The sequence below is a fragment of the Anopheles darlingi genome, chromosome 2 (assembly GCF_943734745.1).
Source record: "Anopheles darlingi chromosome 2, idAnoDarlMG_H_01, whole genome shotgun sequence".
Taxonomy (NCBI): Eukaryota; Metazoa; Arthropoda; class Insecta; order Diptera; family Culicidae; genus Anopheles; species Anopheles darlingi.
In genome coordinates, this window is record NC_064874.1 from 35,148,113 (window position 1) to 35,161,902 (window position 13,790).

The window sequence follows — 13,790 nt, forward strand, 5'->3', positions numbered from 1 at the left end:
GTCAGCCTCGACGCAATCGTTCGTCATCTCGTTAAGGGCGAGAGACGATGAACGGTAAATGAGTGTCGGTAAATGAAATTGGGAACATGAAGTTAGGCCGTGCGAACGCCGCAAGAGCGCGCGTTGACTGCCGCCACATCGGATTGGCCGCTTAAGAGGTGACGGTGACGGTGAAAATCTCGTGCCATAAAAATGTGCCTTTTCTGTTTTTTTTTGTGCGGTCTCATTGACGTCGGGTAGCATACAATTGAGTTCTGATTGAGCCTAAAACCACACCAACAATTTGATAGGGATGGGGAGCGCCGCTCCCCTGCTAACAATCGTCTCCACGAATCCGGAACGGAAGCGAATAAATCCAAGAAATAAAATGTGCGACAATTATGTGCCCCGTGGATCCCTCACTGATACCGCGGACTGTCGCGCATCCATGCATACCTACATGGTGGCACCGGGGTTCGTAAATTGACAGCATGAAATAATCTCCTGTCCTGCGGGTGGAAGGAAGGGAAAAAAACGAAACGAAAATAAACACAAAACTCTTGTCGTAAACAATCATCATCTCCATTACCACCAGTTTGTCGGTTTTATGTCTTGACAACCACCACGTCCGTTTTGCAGGAATGTGTTTCACATTCGCTTCTTGCATCGTCAAAGCGAAGCGTTGCAAGAGGACACCTTTTATTTTTGTCACTGCTGTTTGGGGCGGAAAATGATCTTCCCATCATCGTTCCCATGGATGCGATTGCATTTTGTTGGGAATGTTTCACTTGGGCCATTTCGTTCCGACCAATGTGGCAAGCATTTAACCGTAGGTTTAAGCGTCATCGTGATGGATCGGTGATACAGATACAGATACAGTAAACGATTTGTGGCATCTAATTGAGGCATGAGAAGAAGGTGTTCCGATTGTTTATAGAAGACAGAATGGCTTCGTAGTTTTAGAAAAAAAAAATTATAAATCTCCAACTCATTTCATAGATAAGTACATGAGCAACAGTTAAATAGTGGTTTGGTTTGAAAAAAGGAGCATATGTTGATCTGCGAGCTCACCTAATAAACGATATTATCGTTTGTTGTGTTTATCCAACGCTAAAACAATAACCGAGACTTGCTGAGAACATATTCTCGTCCCAGTAATAGCATTTTGTGACTAAACAGAACCTACGTACGAATGCTGGACACTATGTCGCTCACTTTTTTTTTCGCTCTTAAAGCATCATACAATGTCGTTATGATTTATGTGATCAAACGAGATTACTGCTTTGGTGCCAAAAGCATTTACGGGGAATTATTTTTAGACATGCCATGCAGACAAGAGAAGATTGAGCTAACAACACACGAGATCCACGAAAGCCATAAACCTATGATCGACGTCCCCCACCAATACACAAGCATCATGCCATCTTACAAAATGCCAACAAAAACATCCCACTGTTCGTAGCACTTCTCTCTTGTTATCGAATTGAAGCATCATCGTCATGATTCCGAAGAATCACTCAATCGCCTACCGTTTGCACAAAGATTGCACTTTATTGCTGCAATCCACAACGGAAACAAGGGAAGTGAAGAGCCACACTTCGGAAGAAACTGAATGGATGCTTCGAGTTACGCGACGGATGAATCCACGAACACGGATAACACAACACAGCAAATCGATCCGCGGCTCTGCACATCACTATCGCGCATCCAACCGGATGACGTTTTCCATTAGGAAAATTGATAGAAATTTTCAGCGGAAAGTGTGGGGAAAGTGAATCGGTTTGCGATGCAGGTTTATGCCAAATCGTCGTCGTCGTCGTCGTCGTCGTCGTCGCTAGTGCAAGCGTTCGCGTAATGTGAAAAAATCGATTGTGTCACCATTATTGTTTGGGTGTGTGAAGTACAGGATGTTTGAAATCCTGCTATTGTTTTGCCAACGGCTTTTGAAATGATTGGAATGTCATATGGACATCTTAGTGATGGTGCATCCGATAATATAATATCTGTGGGTCTGTTCGGATATCTATATGATATCCGTATAAGATCAGCCTCGGTATCGGTATTCCTAAAACATTAATTTATAATGGAACGTAGTTGGACTGCACTAGGCGGAATGCGTTCTGAGTGAAATCATTCCAAATTTCTATTGTATTGTAGGCACAAGCCTTTGAAGCTATGGTTTCAATCAACTAAATTCCTCCTCAACAAACGATGCTTTGAACTTTCTGCACATCGATATGCAAGATCAATATCTCCTTTTCCGCATAAATTTCCGTATTGTTTTTCATGAGAATTGTTCACACTAATTCTATTGAGTGATTTCATTTCGCTGCAAAGTTTGCTTTTCTGGTTTTCGTGCGATTTATGTATGAGTTTATCATCAGGTTTGTAGTTATTTAAGAAACATAAGGCATTGATACGAACTTATCGCTGAATTTTCTATTTCGCTGAATTTCAAAGGATTCTCTATCCAACATTTATTGGCTAAGCAGGCCTTGGCGTTGGCCTAATAGAAACCAATCCACACAGCACCCTCGTATCGATAGCAACACTTTCCCGCATTATGCTTCACAGAAGGATCAAACATCGTTCATCGAAATGACTTGACCAAACATCAAACAAATACTTGGACAAACACGGCTCGAATGGATCAGATGACATGTACCTTGAATTTAAAAATTAAAATTAAATTTCACTCAACGAAAGCAAGTCCTTCACGGCAGCGTATGCCAGAGGGAACTTCAATCTCGACGAATGCCAAGCGACATCCGATTTTATGTTTGTCCTTGCGGTTGCTAATGAGCAATGTTTGTGTGGGGAACGTATGTGTCACTTCCGGGGCCAATGTTTTCCCAAACATTTCACCATCCGTTGCACCGAGGACGGATAGTTTCTTCATGTTCAATCTATTTATCAAAAAAAGGAAAACTCTCATGTTTGATGCCAGGTGAAGGGCTGCGATCCGATCCGATGTTGTCAACACGAACGGTCCTGTTCGTCCCGCCGTTGGTCCCGCGTCGGTTCCAGCATCTCCCCAAGAAATGACCATTTAGTGCTGCTCTAAACTCTAAACCAAATACAATTTCTCCAGTAATGACCACTCTCGCTCGAATCTGTATTGCATCACGTACCGGTTCGGGGCGAACTCCCGAGACCAAAATCCTGGACCGGACCGAACCAGACCGTACCACGTTGGCCAACCGTTTCCGCCGAACCTCCCAGTCCTGTCCTGTAAATATGTTCTGGCCTCACGCAAAACCCAACGTCCAACGTGAATCTAATCTGGAGAAAGAGCACAACTGTGGCTAACATAAGACCGCAGCACCGCAGGGCGAGGGTTCGGTGAAGAGTGTCCCTTGTGTCGCTGCCTTGTGTGTGTGTGTGTGTGTTCGTGTGGTGCCATCACGTCGGGCACGTTATCAAGGTGAACTTTTTCAATCAACAAGCCACATTTGCAATCGTCCGTTCATCCGAAAATAAGCTCCTGCTATCCGGACAACCACCGCACCGCACGACCCGGTACAAATCCGAAAATAATATTACCTCCACCACCACCCCCCATTCCACACCCACTGCCCCACAGGCTCATCCGGTTTCGGCTTCGAGGCAACCGAGCAAAGCCACAAACTGCAACAGCCGCCCGCTGCTGAACCCCCGGAGGTAGCTTAACGCTAATCTATCCAAAGTCCACGCCACGGTACACGTGCGAATGTGACCAAACCAAAGACCCATAAGAGGGTGAGGGAAAGGGAGGGTGTTGCACGTGCAGCCCCCCCCTCCTCGTGTATCGCACATTGGGAGCGATGCATTCAACGCAGTGGCGCGTTAGTCGCGTGGCCAGCAGCGTGCCGGACGTGCTGGAAGTAGGTTTACGCTGTCAACACTCTCGCCTTGCGTGTGTGTGTGTGTGTCTGTGCAATCTAAGAAATTGTGGTCCTCATACCCTCCCTACGAAGCACCCTTCCAAGAATATGCCAATCACGACAACCGACAACATTTCAGGTGACCAACATTCAGTTTTAATCAACACACACCACCATCATTCAGGGACACGAGACCAGACCACTGGGATGTGATTAGTTTTTTTAGTTTTGGTCAAAGCAATCACCGCGAACCGCCATTTTGGCTGCGCTCCGTAAATTGAAATCTCATTTTGTGCAGTGCAAATGGAAAAACTCTTTTCTCTTTTGCGGTGAAAAAGCTGTTCTTTCGCTGCGTCGAGTGTAAACCGCGCGTATACTACTTCTCATTAGTAAGCACCACTCGAAGAACGTTCTTTTTTTTTTTGGTGCAAATGAAGCGAGCAATGTTCGCCTTTCCGGATCTAATGTTTGTAATGCCAAAACCATCGGCAAGGTTGCAATGAACGCCAAAGACCTCGGCATGCTGGCATCATCCTTTCCCTGGCCAGTGCGTGTGTGTGTGTGAAAAATGTGTCCCCTAAAGTGGCAACTAATTGAAACTTAATCATGACCGTCTCCCCGGCCCCATTTTCCAACCGGATTCCGCATACCGCACCGGGACCGGACCGGAGTCCGGAGAATGAAAAACCCTGAAGCTCCTTCGCCCTCTCCCAAGAGGATGTCCCCTACTAAAGCTGTCTGTAAAAATCCAATTAATCCGAAGTTATTGAGACACATCTCCCGGTAGTATTGACCAACGGGAGCAATCAACTGCCATCGTGTCGCTCGTGTGCGCGTGTGTGTTTGTATGTGTGTGTGTGTGCGGCTGAATCTCGGACCTCGGATCTACCCACGACTGTTGCTGGACCATGGGCCCGGGGAAGCAGCTTACAGGGATTACTTGGCGAGAAGTTTAATGTCCCCCGAGCCGACTAGCCTTCCTCTTCTCCTCCTTCTCCTCCGCTCGGGGTGGCGAATGAAGTGATAATTTTGTTTTTTAGACTTCCCCCGAGAAGGGTCAAATTGAAACCCAAATTAGATTGAGCTCATCCATGGCATGGTCCCGGGCGCCATTCAGGCGCTGGCGACGTAATACAAATAAGTGTGCTTCGGAAAAGTTTCGGTAAAAGATATTGAGCTGCCTTCCGAAGGTCCGAAGGTCGATGCGGATCCGATCGCATGCATGTGGGTTTGCTGAACCGGGGAGTCCGCGGGGCGCGTGGTGATGAAGGAGAAGGAGAGGTGGAAACTTTTCTTCCGTCCGCAATGGTTATGCTGGTGGCGTGATGCTGGCTTTAAGGTTTTTCGTGGTGGTGGTGGTCGTGCTTCAGGAGTTAAGGCGTTTGAGTTTTTGACATTCCAACGGACCGTACCATCGTGTGGCCACCGTGGCACCTTTTACTTAAAACCTTTCCGCGGACCGGAAGAAAAGCAACGTTCGCCGAATGGTCCGCGGTGTCGCAGGTCGCAAAGTTTTGTTCCAGCGTTTTTTTCATTCCCAGGACCACTATTTGGCCGGGACAGTCCGGGAGAGTCGAGAGGACGCTGTGCAGACAAGTAGCACCAAGCACCATGCACCAACCACAAACGAACCCAGTACGAACAGCAATCACAATCAAGTTCAATAAAATTCCCGTGAAAAAGAACAACCGAAACCGATTTTATGCTTGCCCTCCCCATGCTGGCGATGATGATGATGATGATGATGTTCGCCCCGGAATGGTGGTCAAAAAGTGCGCTCGAGCGGATTGTAACGGGCTCAAACTACAAATCTCAAACAACACCCAACGCGGGACGTTGAAAGGGACAAGGGAATTCAACATTCCCTCAACTTCTGCTGCTGCTTTGTCAAACTTTACGGTTTCGATTCCGGAGTGGTGTTCCCGGTCCCCGGTCCCGGTTCACCCCCGTTCCTTGGTCTTGTCGCTTGTCGTGTGTCTTCGGTGCGCATAAAAAGGGACGACAGAATGGTCAGTAAATAAAAGTTGCGCACAAAGTTTCGCTGAAGAAATCAACACTCGCTCGCATCCGATGCTGGTGTATCGGTTAGAGGAGGAAGACGCGTACGAAATGCGGGATGAAACTTTGTCAAACGGTCAAGCTAAGGGCCCTTCCACGACGGGATGGATCCGTTTGACGATCGGTGGCCGAAGTGGCGAATAGTTTGTAGTGCAGGATGAAAACGATGCACCGGGAATAAACGGAATAAAAAAACAGGACGAAGCAAACGGAGTTTAGATAAGTTAAGAATGACTTTTAGGAGCAAACTCCGGGTTCCATGGTTCCTGCGTGGCTGCACAAACGACTCACCATCACCCTTTCATGGAATGGGTGGTTTTGTCGTCCTTGAAGTGAAAAGCTTTCATCGAATCGATGCTGCAGGTTGGAGCACCTGGAAACCAATCATTATGTAACGGTACAATCCATCAATTATGCTTCATCCATTTACTGTCAACATAAAAGTCATGTCTTTCCCTTTGAAAATGCAGCAGAAAGGTTTGATTGAGTTTAAATGAAGAAAGCATAAAGCTCATGGTACTGTTCATCGACAGAAGCAGCATTGCTTTATAAACTTTTGAATGCATCAGCATGATGAAAAGCATAGATACAAAACATAGCAACCGGGTGACTGGCAGCTGACCGGATCGCTAGGAGTATCTTCATCAATTAGACTCATCAATATATGCTGCCATGCGATCCAAGGGGGAAAGAAAATATCGTACAACCGCAGCTCGCCCTCACCGCCAGGTTTCGTCGTTCCTTGGTGAAGGTCCACCCACCACTTCGCCCTTCGAAGGCCGCTTGTCATCCTTTCTGCTAACAAAGCTATTACATGCTGTCATCCAAAATTGTCGAATGTTCCACCGACTGCTAGAAACATGGAACATGGAACTTGTTCAGGACTCGAGACCTGGCCCGGATCATGGTGCCTCCGGTACATGGCACGGACGGACGGAGTAGTGGTCGCAAAATTGAATGAATTCATGATTGATACACTTGCAAATGAGAAATTCAATTTCAATTTTTCATCACCAATCGACAAAGACGACGACGACGACGACGTCGAACGGATGAGCCGGATGGACGATCTGTTCCGTGCCTTCCTGGCCTTCTTTCGGTGCCGTTTCCCGGCTGGCACCATGCTGAGTAGAGTATCGTTACTGGTTGGGCTCAAAACTCGAATCACTCGTCGCAACCGGGTGCAGTTGGTGTAGTTCCTTCCTCCTCCGGAAGGTATCATCAATCTGGCGGAAAGCATCCGTCCGTTGCCGTTCAGGAGCTGCTGTTGCAGCAGAATTGGTCCAGAATGCTTCACGCGATTGAGGCGTTACTCGTAAGGGACTTTTCGTATATGCTACCTGTATGCTAGCTTTGAAGGGGGAGTAAGGACTAGATTTAACGCCTCATTCCAATTGGGCCCTTGGGTTAGGTAGGTGTCGGTGTAAGACTGACGATGACAAGGAGCATCCATGTTCGGTAATGCTCGCTGTTCTGCATAAGCATCGCTCCTGTAATGGGATATCTGAGGCTACTCGATTCACTTCAATCATCGCACCGGGGGTCATTCAATGTCAGATAGCAATGACATAATTGTAACAAAACGAAAAAAAATCCCTTTTGGAATTTCTTTTTGAAATGCATAACAATGGAAATTCTCTTCGCGGTTCGCGCTTACCCTGGAATGCATCAATGATTGTACCTCGTTAACACAGCTTTAAACCATTGTTTTACATTCCTTTTGCTGCAGTAGTTTCATTTAATAACGGTGGCAGTAAACATAAAACCATAACCCCGCGTTTTTTTGTTGGTTCACCTTTCGTCTCGCCGACGGTTTCTAATGAAGTCATCAAATGCTACCCGGACTGAGGTCATGATTCATATTCCCTTCTTTGACCTCACACGCGCGTTGCACACGAGCTGTGGCGACGACCAATCGGCCAGTAGTGGTATCGTGTCGTGTTCCTGTGTGTCCGTCGGTTGGCCGGTTGGCGTCAAACATTTTGCATATCGTGATACCAACACATCCCAGACACCCAACCATGCGAACGCACCAACCGCAGCGTTGAGGGCATCCGTCGCTCGGATCGTTCACGATAGCGAATAATTTGCTCATAAACTTTAATTATCTACAACATATTATTAAAATCATCACGAACACTCAGCCCGGTCAGCTACAAAAGCGTTGCTGGTGCATTGATAGACGATGGGTTGCCTAGCGACTGTTGCGTTACAATTGGCGTGCACACAGTTTATTCCCGTGCCGTAACCGCAATCGCAATGAGCAACATAACACCTCGAAACGCAGCGGCCATATGCATGCTATTGGTGTGCATTGGGTTGGCGCTTTGCTCAAGGACTCGACTCAAGGAGGACAGACGCGCACGCTCACGAATGTCATTCACCTTCCGCGAAGTGCCAGGCGATTGCTATGATCACTTTGCAAACAATCGTTCGAATTAATTAGAACTGAAGGTAAAAGGGTTTTCTTAATGAAAATGAAAAGGAAAAGGGATTCAAGGAATCGAAAATTTCGGATTTTATCCATTGGATTTTCCTCAAAATGGCTTGCACTTTAAATTTTAATGGTTTTACGGTACGGTTCTCGCCAATTATTTTTAGACGCTCGCCAAATGAACAGGTGAATGATCTGCTAATGAAGCTGCTAACTCGCAACCTTTCGCACACGATCGCAGTAGGTCACGGCGTATCGAAAGGAGAAAGAAGGAACCGGGCGGCTAACGAACCGGAAAAGATGACTTTGGCCTACCCCTCCCCAAAAAACGGTTCCCACGTGAGATGCTGGCCGCTAAAAAGAGGGTGAGGAGGGGGCTGGATAATTTTCTTTACCATTAAACACTCTGCAGCTTTCCCACGCGTCTTGCCACCCCTTAGACCAGCAGCAGCAGCAGCAGCAGCAGCAGGAAAGACAATCAGAAAATCTCATTAAGCCACTTCTTTTCAACGCTCCAACCATATTATCGAAACATTACATGGTGATTAAACTTTCCATTTCCATCGTTCACCGGTGCCTGGCACTGGCGAACGCCACACCAACACCGACGGCGTGCACACTTCATCATCATTTCCCGCAGTCCCATCGCGCCCAACGCGTCGTTAGGGTAGCCGCACCGCGAATCCTGCTGATGGCGAAAGGCGATGAAGGATGTGGCCCCGGCCATACCACGCCATGCCGTGCCAACAACGCCAAGCAGCTCCGCACCGAAAGCGGTCATTGTTCTTCGGAACGGTGCATTGGGGGCACGTGGCTGCAGTGGTGGTGGTGGTGGTGGAGGGTGCCGTAAGCGGAAAAATAAACTTTTCGATTTTGCTGCTGCTGCTGCCTCTCGCGCTGCCTTCTTCTTCAGGATCTTTTGGGCTCATGTTTTGTGGGCATTCCCTGGCACTGCCTGGCACTCTCGAAAGGTTCCTCTCGTGTTTCTGTTTTTTTCTTTTTCAAATATTTTTTCTCGCATTTTACTCAACAAATAGCAGCAGCGAAGGAAAAAAAAGTATGAAGAGGGAAGAGGGAAGTATGATAAACCCTCGGAAGTGTCGTATACAGACGGTGAGATGGGAGGGCGGGCACACTTGAAGCACACGAAGGAAACGAAAATGCTTCGTTATTTGAACTGTGATTATGTGCTTTTGGTGCCGAGAGGTGTAGTAACGGCGCACACCCGGGCGATGAAGCATATTTTCCCATCTGCATTCCATCGGTCACATCGGGTCCCACGGGGAGCAGTACTCTGCTCACTGTGTCTCTCTCTCCCGGTGCTTAAGCATGTGAATGATGGGCAGCAGTTTGGTCGGGAGTAAGAATGTAGCTATGTTGAAGGGTGATGCTACGCGAACGTCTTGCAAACGTCATGGATACGCGCTATCGATGTTAAATTTATCTGCATTATTGTAAATCACATTCAAACCATACCTCATAACTTTACATAACTGATTGAATTTCCGTCCGATATGGTTGTCAGTGAATCGAGAACCAGATCGGTAGCAAGGTGCGCGAAATAATAATGAAATTACTTTGAAGAGCATTTTCAATTCAATGGAGGTTTTTTCTTCCTTTTTGCTGGGGAACGCTGCAACCGGCTTATCATTAAACAACGCATTAATTAAATCACGGCTAGCTGGGTGCCGGAAAAATTCCGCTTCACACTTGAGCGGCTCCGGGGAAACTGATTTGCTTAAGAGCGTAGAGCCCTCTGGTGTTCCTGGAGGGATCCCACCTTTGCGCTCCAGCAGGACACTCCTGCTCCTCGGCCTTGGACCACCGACTGGGCGTAGGCCATAGGAAGTGAAGCGTACCTTTATTCTCCGAAAAGAAAAAAGAAGCGGCTCTGACGGGGATGAAATTAGCATTTGGTTCAACCGTAGGCTACATACTGCTATCTGCGTCAGTCCAGATCTCGCTTCTATTAACCACAGCGTCGAGGTCACCACTACCACCGACAGCCAGACCGGTCCCCGGTGTACAATTACAGTTAGTCCCCGGCCCGGAAGAACGACGAACGGAGCGATAAGCGACGGGCGCTGTCGGTCGGTTGATGGCTCGCTCGACGGCACAAAAATCTCGCCACCGAGAAATGCCATTCGCCATTTGGTATGCATTTCCGTTTCAGTGAGTAACATAATGTTAAAAGCTGGGATAGAAGCAAACCAAACCAAAAAAAAAAAATGGGTGCATTATTAATTGACCACGGCACGGTCTTCCGCGGGAAGAGCGAAGAGGAGCCGCGGACAAGATGGACTCCGCAGAATGGTGCCGTGGTTTTGTGCTAATGAGGAACGAGGCCGGGAAATGTCACGCCAAACCAAGCGTTGGGATTTGTTTCTGGCCCGTGGGAATAATTATCACGAAGTGATAGCAGCCGACGCAACGAGCGCAATGTGGAAATCGAAAGCGCAAATTACGGTTCTCGCTGTCGGATGTCGTTACAAGGTGTAATGGGCATGGTTTAGATTCTTGGACGGACAGGAGAAGAATTTATCGAGACAAACTCAATAGAACATAGCAGGCGGGAACATAATATGTTGCAGCGTTTGTGGGGCAAAGCTAAGAATTGAAGCGCAGGCTACTCTAATCATCAATTTAAGCAAATTCGGACTCTAATTCATGGTTTTGTAATGGGTCGGGGCTGGTCGAACATTTTCTTATCTAAAAACCGCCTAATTGCTGTGCAATTGGAAGATTCGGAAGATATTTCCAAGCCAACAAAGCAAAGTAAATTAGCTTCTATTAATCTACGGCAATAGTTTTGTTCTAAGACAAACACCTCAACTACGTTGTCATGAAAATTTGTCTCGTTTTAACCAACCTCGCCGATAATTGGCCTTTCCTTGAATGTATGGATCCGTTCGGCACTGATTCGGATATAATATCTTGGATTTTAACGGCAGTACTACTAAATTAAAAACGATTAGCATTAGCTACTTCCTTATGCGCTGTGCTATCAAAATGGAATACACTGATAAGATGAAATTTACCGCATTATAGCATCAAGTCACTATTGCAAATAGATTAAGTTAACTTGTTGATGCACACGAGGAGTGCATGAACTCAACAGCTAATATTGTACTTTTTGGACTAATTGTCACCGAAAATATACTGAGAAGGAACAGAATGCTATATCCAACAACATTTACTGTGGACATTTGAGCATTCTTCTAAACAACGCACTTATCGCAACGAGTAGATCTACATATCACTAAACAGCAGCATCCTTTTAACTCCTTATCATCTCCGATACAAGACAACGTTGACTGCAGTTTCGAAATAAATCTTGTAATAAATAATACTTAATAAGACCGTTTACTGACAGATTAGAAAACTATTAAAGGAAACTAGTACATTAGCACAATCTTCTGTTAACACCGACCATACTCGTTCGCTTCAAACCATAATCAAAACGCCATTACCAGCCAGCCATCCACCAAACCAACGGTAAGATGCTGCAGGCAATTCCTCTGTTCCGACGAAATGTCGGCTGTCAAATCGGTTCTCGCTGGCCATCGTCTCCGTCTCTGTGTCTGTTTGTGTGCCGGCGGAGAAAAGTTCTCGCCCAAAACACTTCTCGAACAGACCACACTCCGGGAGCTTTCATTTGTACTTTTATCACTTTGATTAACACGTCAGCATCAGCTCGCGGCCGCACGGTGGCCCCCCAATACAATCCGAACCGCACTAATCGATGCTGATGACCGCAACGTGCCCGCAAAGGTACCCCGATTGATGAAAGTGTCAGTTGTAATAGCCTCGCGGGGTTGTTTCATTGCCAGAGATTTCGTCTGACAAGTGCGTTTATTCGATTAGTGCGATCCCCAACCGGCACCCCAAAAACATGCCACCACTTGGTCACTGGGAATGGGGCGTTCCGGCCTATGGCCCGTTTTTGGTGGTTTGGAAGGTTGGTTGTTGGGTTTCTTTTTTTTCGCTCGTCTTTTCCTCGTCTTTTCGGCGTTCACACATTATTTCACTCACGTACCATGGTCACCGAACTTTGTGGCTTTTTCTTTCTTTCGCTCCCTTTTTTGGCGGGAGGGAGGGAGGTTGGCATCGCTGATGATGACCCCGGCCTGCCTGCCTGCCTGCCTGCCTGGCTGCCCACTCGCCAAGCTTACCACGCATCAAACTCCCAATCGGTAATTGATTCAATTTTCCACGAAGGATCATAGGGACAAAGGGTGGTGGATCGGCGTCGCCGTGACGGAACAGCGTTGACCGGTGGTTATCGCTTCGGGCAGGTCACGATTTCTGCAAACGGCCAACGCGCGGCTTTTCGCACGAAAATCCTTCGGTCGTTCGGCCTTTTTTCTTTTTTTCCTTTTGTTCATCCAACACTTCTCCTGCAGATGGGAAATTAACCATCGTTACGCGAACAAAAACGTGACGGCCGCTGGCGGCCAGCCCGCTTTTTGGTGATTTAATTAGCTCGCGACCACGATCCTGCTAGCGGGTCCAACAGCGAGGCCCCTTTTATGAAGGTCCGGTTTCCGGATTTTTTTTTCTCTCATCCGACGGAATGAGAAAGGAAATTATTAATGGCCCCGGAACGTGAGCCACAAACCTGGTGCTAGTGCTGCAATGGATCGGCCAACGACAACCGACACTGACGGATTGATTAAAACCATATCGAGGTGTTGCGGAAAACCAATTTTGCGTCAAGCAACATATTAAACTGCCACAAGATGGCTGCACTTTAAGAAGCCCGTTGGCGCTACCCAACTATCGTACCCCCCCGTACATCATATTGCGCCCCTCAACCAGGCAGGCAGACAGTAAACCTACCCTTATCCGACCTCCGGAACACAGCTCGCTTTGCGCGCGTTTTGAACGGCAAAGTTTATCGTCCACCGTCACCGTCACCGGTCGGTCGTCACAACTAACTCCTGGCGTGAGTTCATCATTCGATGAACTTTTTATGTTTTCCACAACCCACTCACCCCCCCCTCCCTTGCACCCTTCAGCAGGAAGCGGAATCCTCGCATCCACGCGCAGGCAAATGAAGATGAAAGTTTTGGATCTGTTTTTTTTGCTGTTGTTGGTTTTCGTCTCCGTTCGCTCGCGGGGCGCGCTTTTTCGTTGCTTACCGTCCCCCCTCCATCCTCCATTTTTTTTTTGTTTCATCACTTTCTAACACGGAATCGAGCCGCCCGGTGGATCCGGTCCGGGGCGTTATCGGGATCGGGTGCCTTCTGACGCCGAGCATCGCGTATGATAAAGTTTTCATTTATTTTCTATATATTTTCTGTCTTTTTTTTAATGCTCGCTTTTGCTGATACACATTCTATCTTTATCTCTCTTCTCTCTCTCTCTCTACGTTTCACAGGCAGCAGTGGCAGTAGCAGCATCGGCGGCAGCAGCAGCAGCAGTAAGGGCAACTCGGCAACAAACAACGGGCTAGT

General features: G+C 47.3%; 1 protein-coding gene across 1 annotated transcript in view; it reads left to right on the plus strand.

Moving 5' to 3' along the window:
* The window catches only part of LOC125950277 (hemicentin-1-like), a 219,960-nt gene that overhangs the window by 120,637 nt on the left and 85,533 nt on the right, over nt 1-13,790 (plus strand). Inside the window, exon 2 of the mRNA XM_049678118.1 lies at nt 13,715-13,790. This exon is cut by the window's right edge and continues 83 nt beyond it. Coding sequence (XP_049534075.1) covers nt 13,715-13,790 — 76 coding nt within the window. The remainder of the gene's footprint in view (nt 1-13,714) is intronic.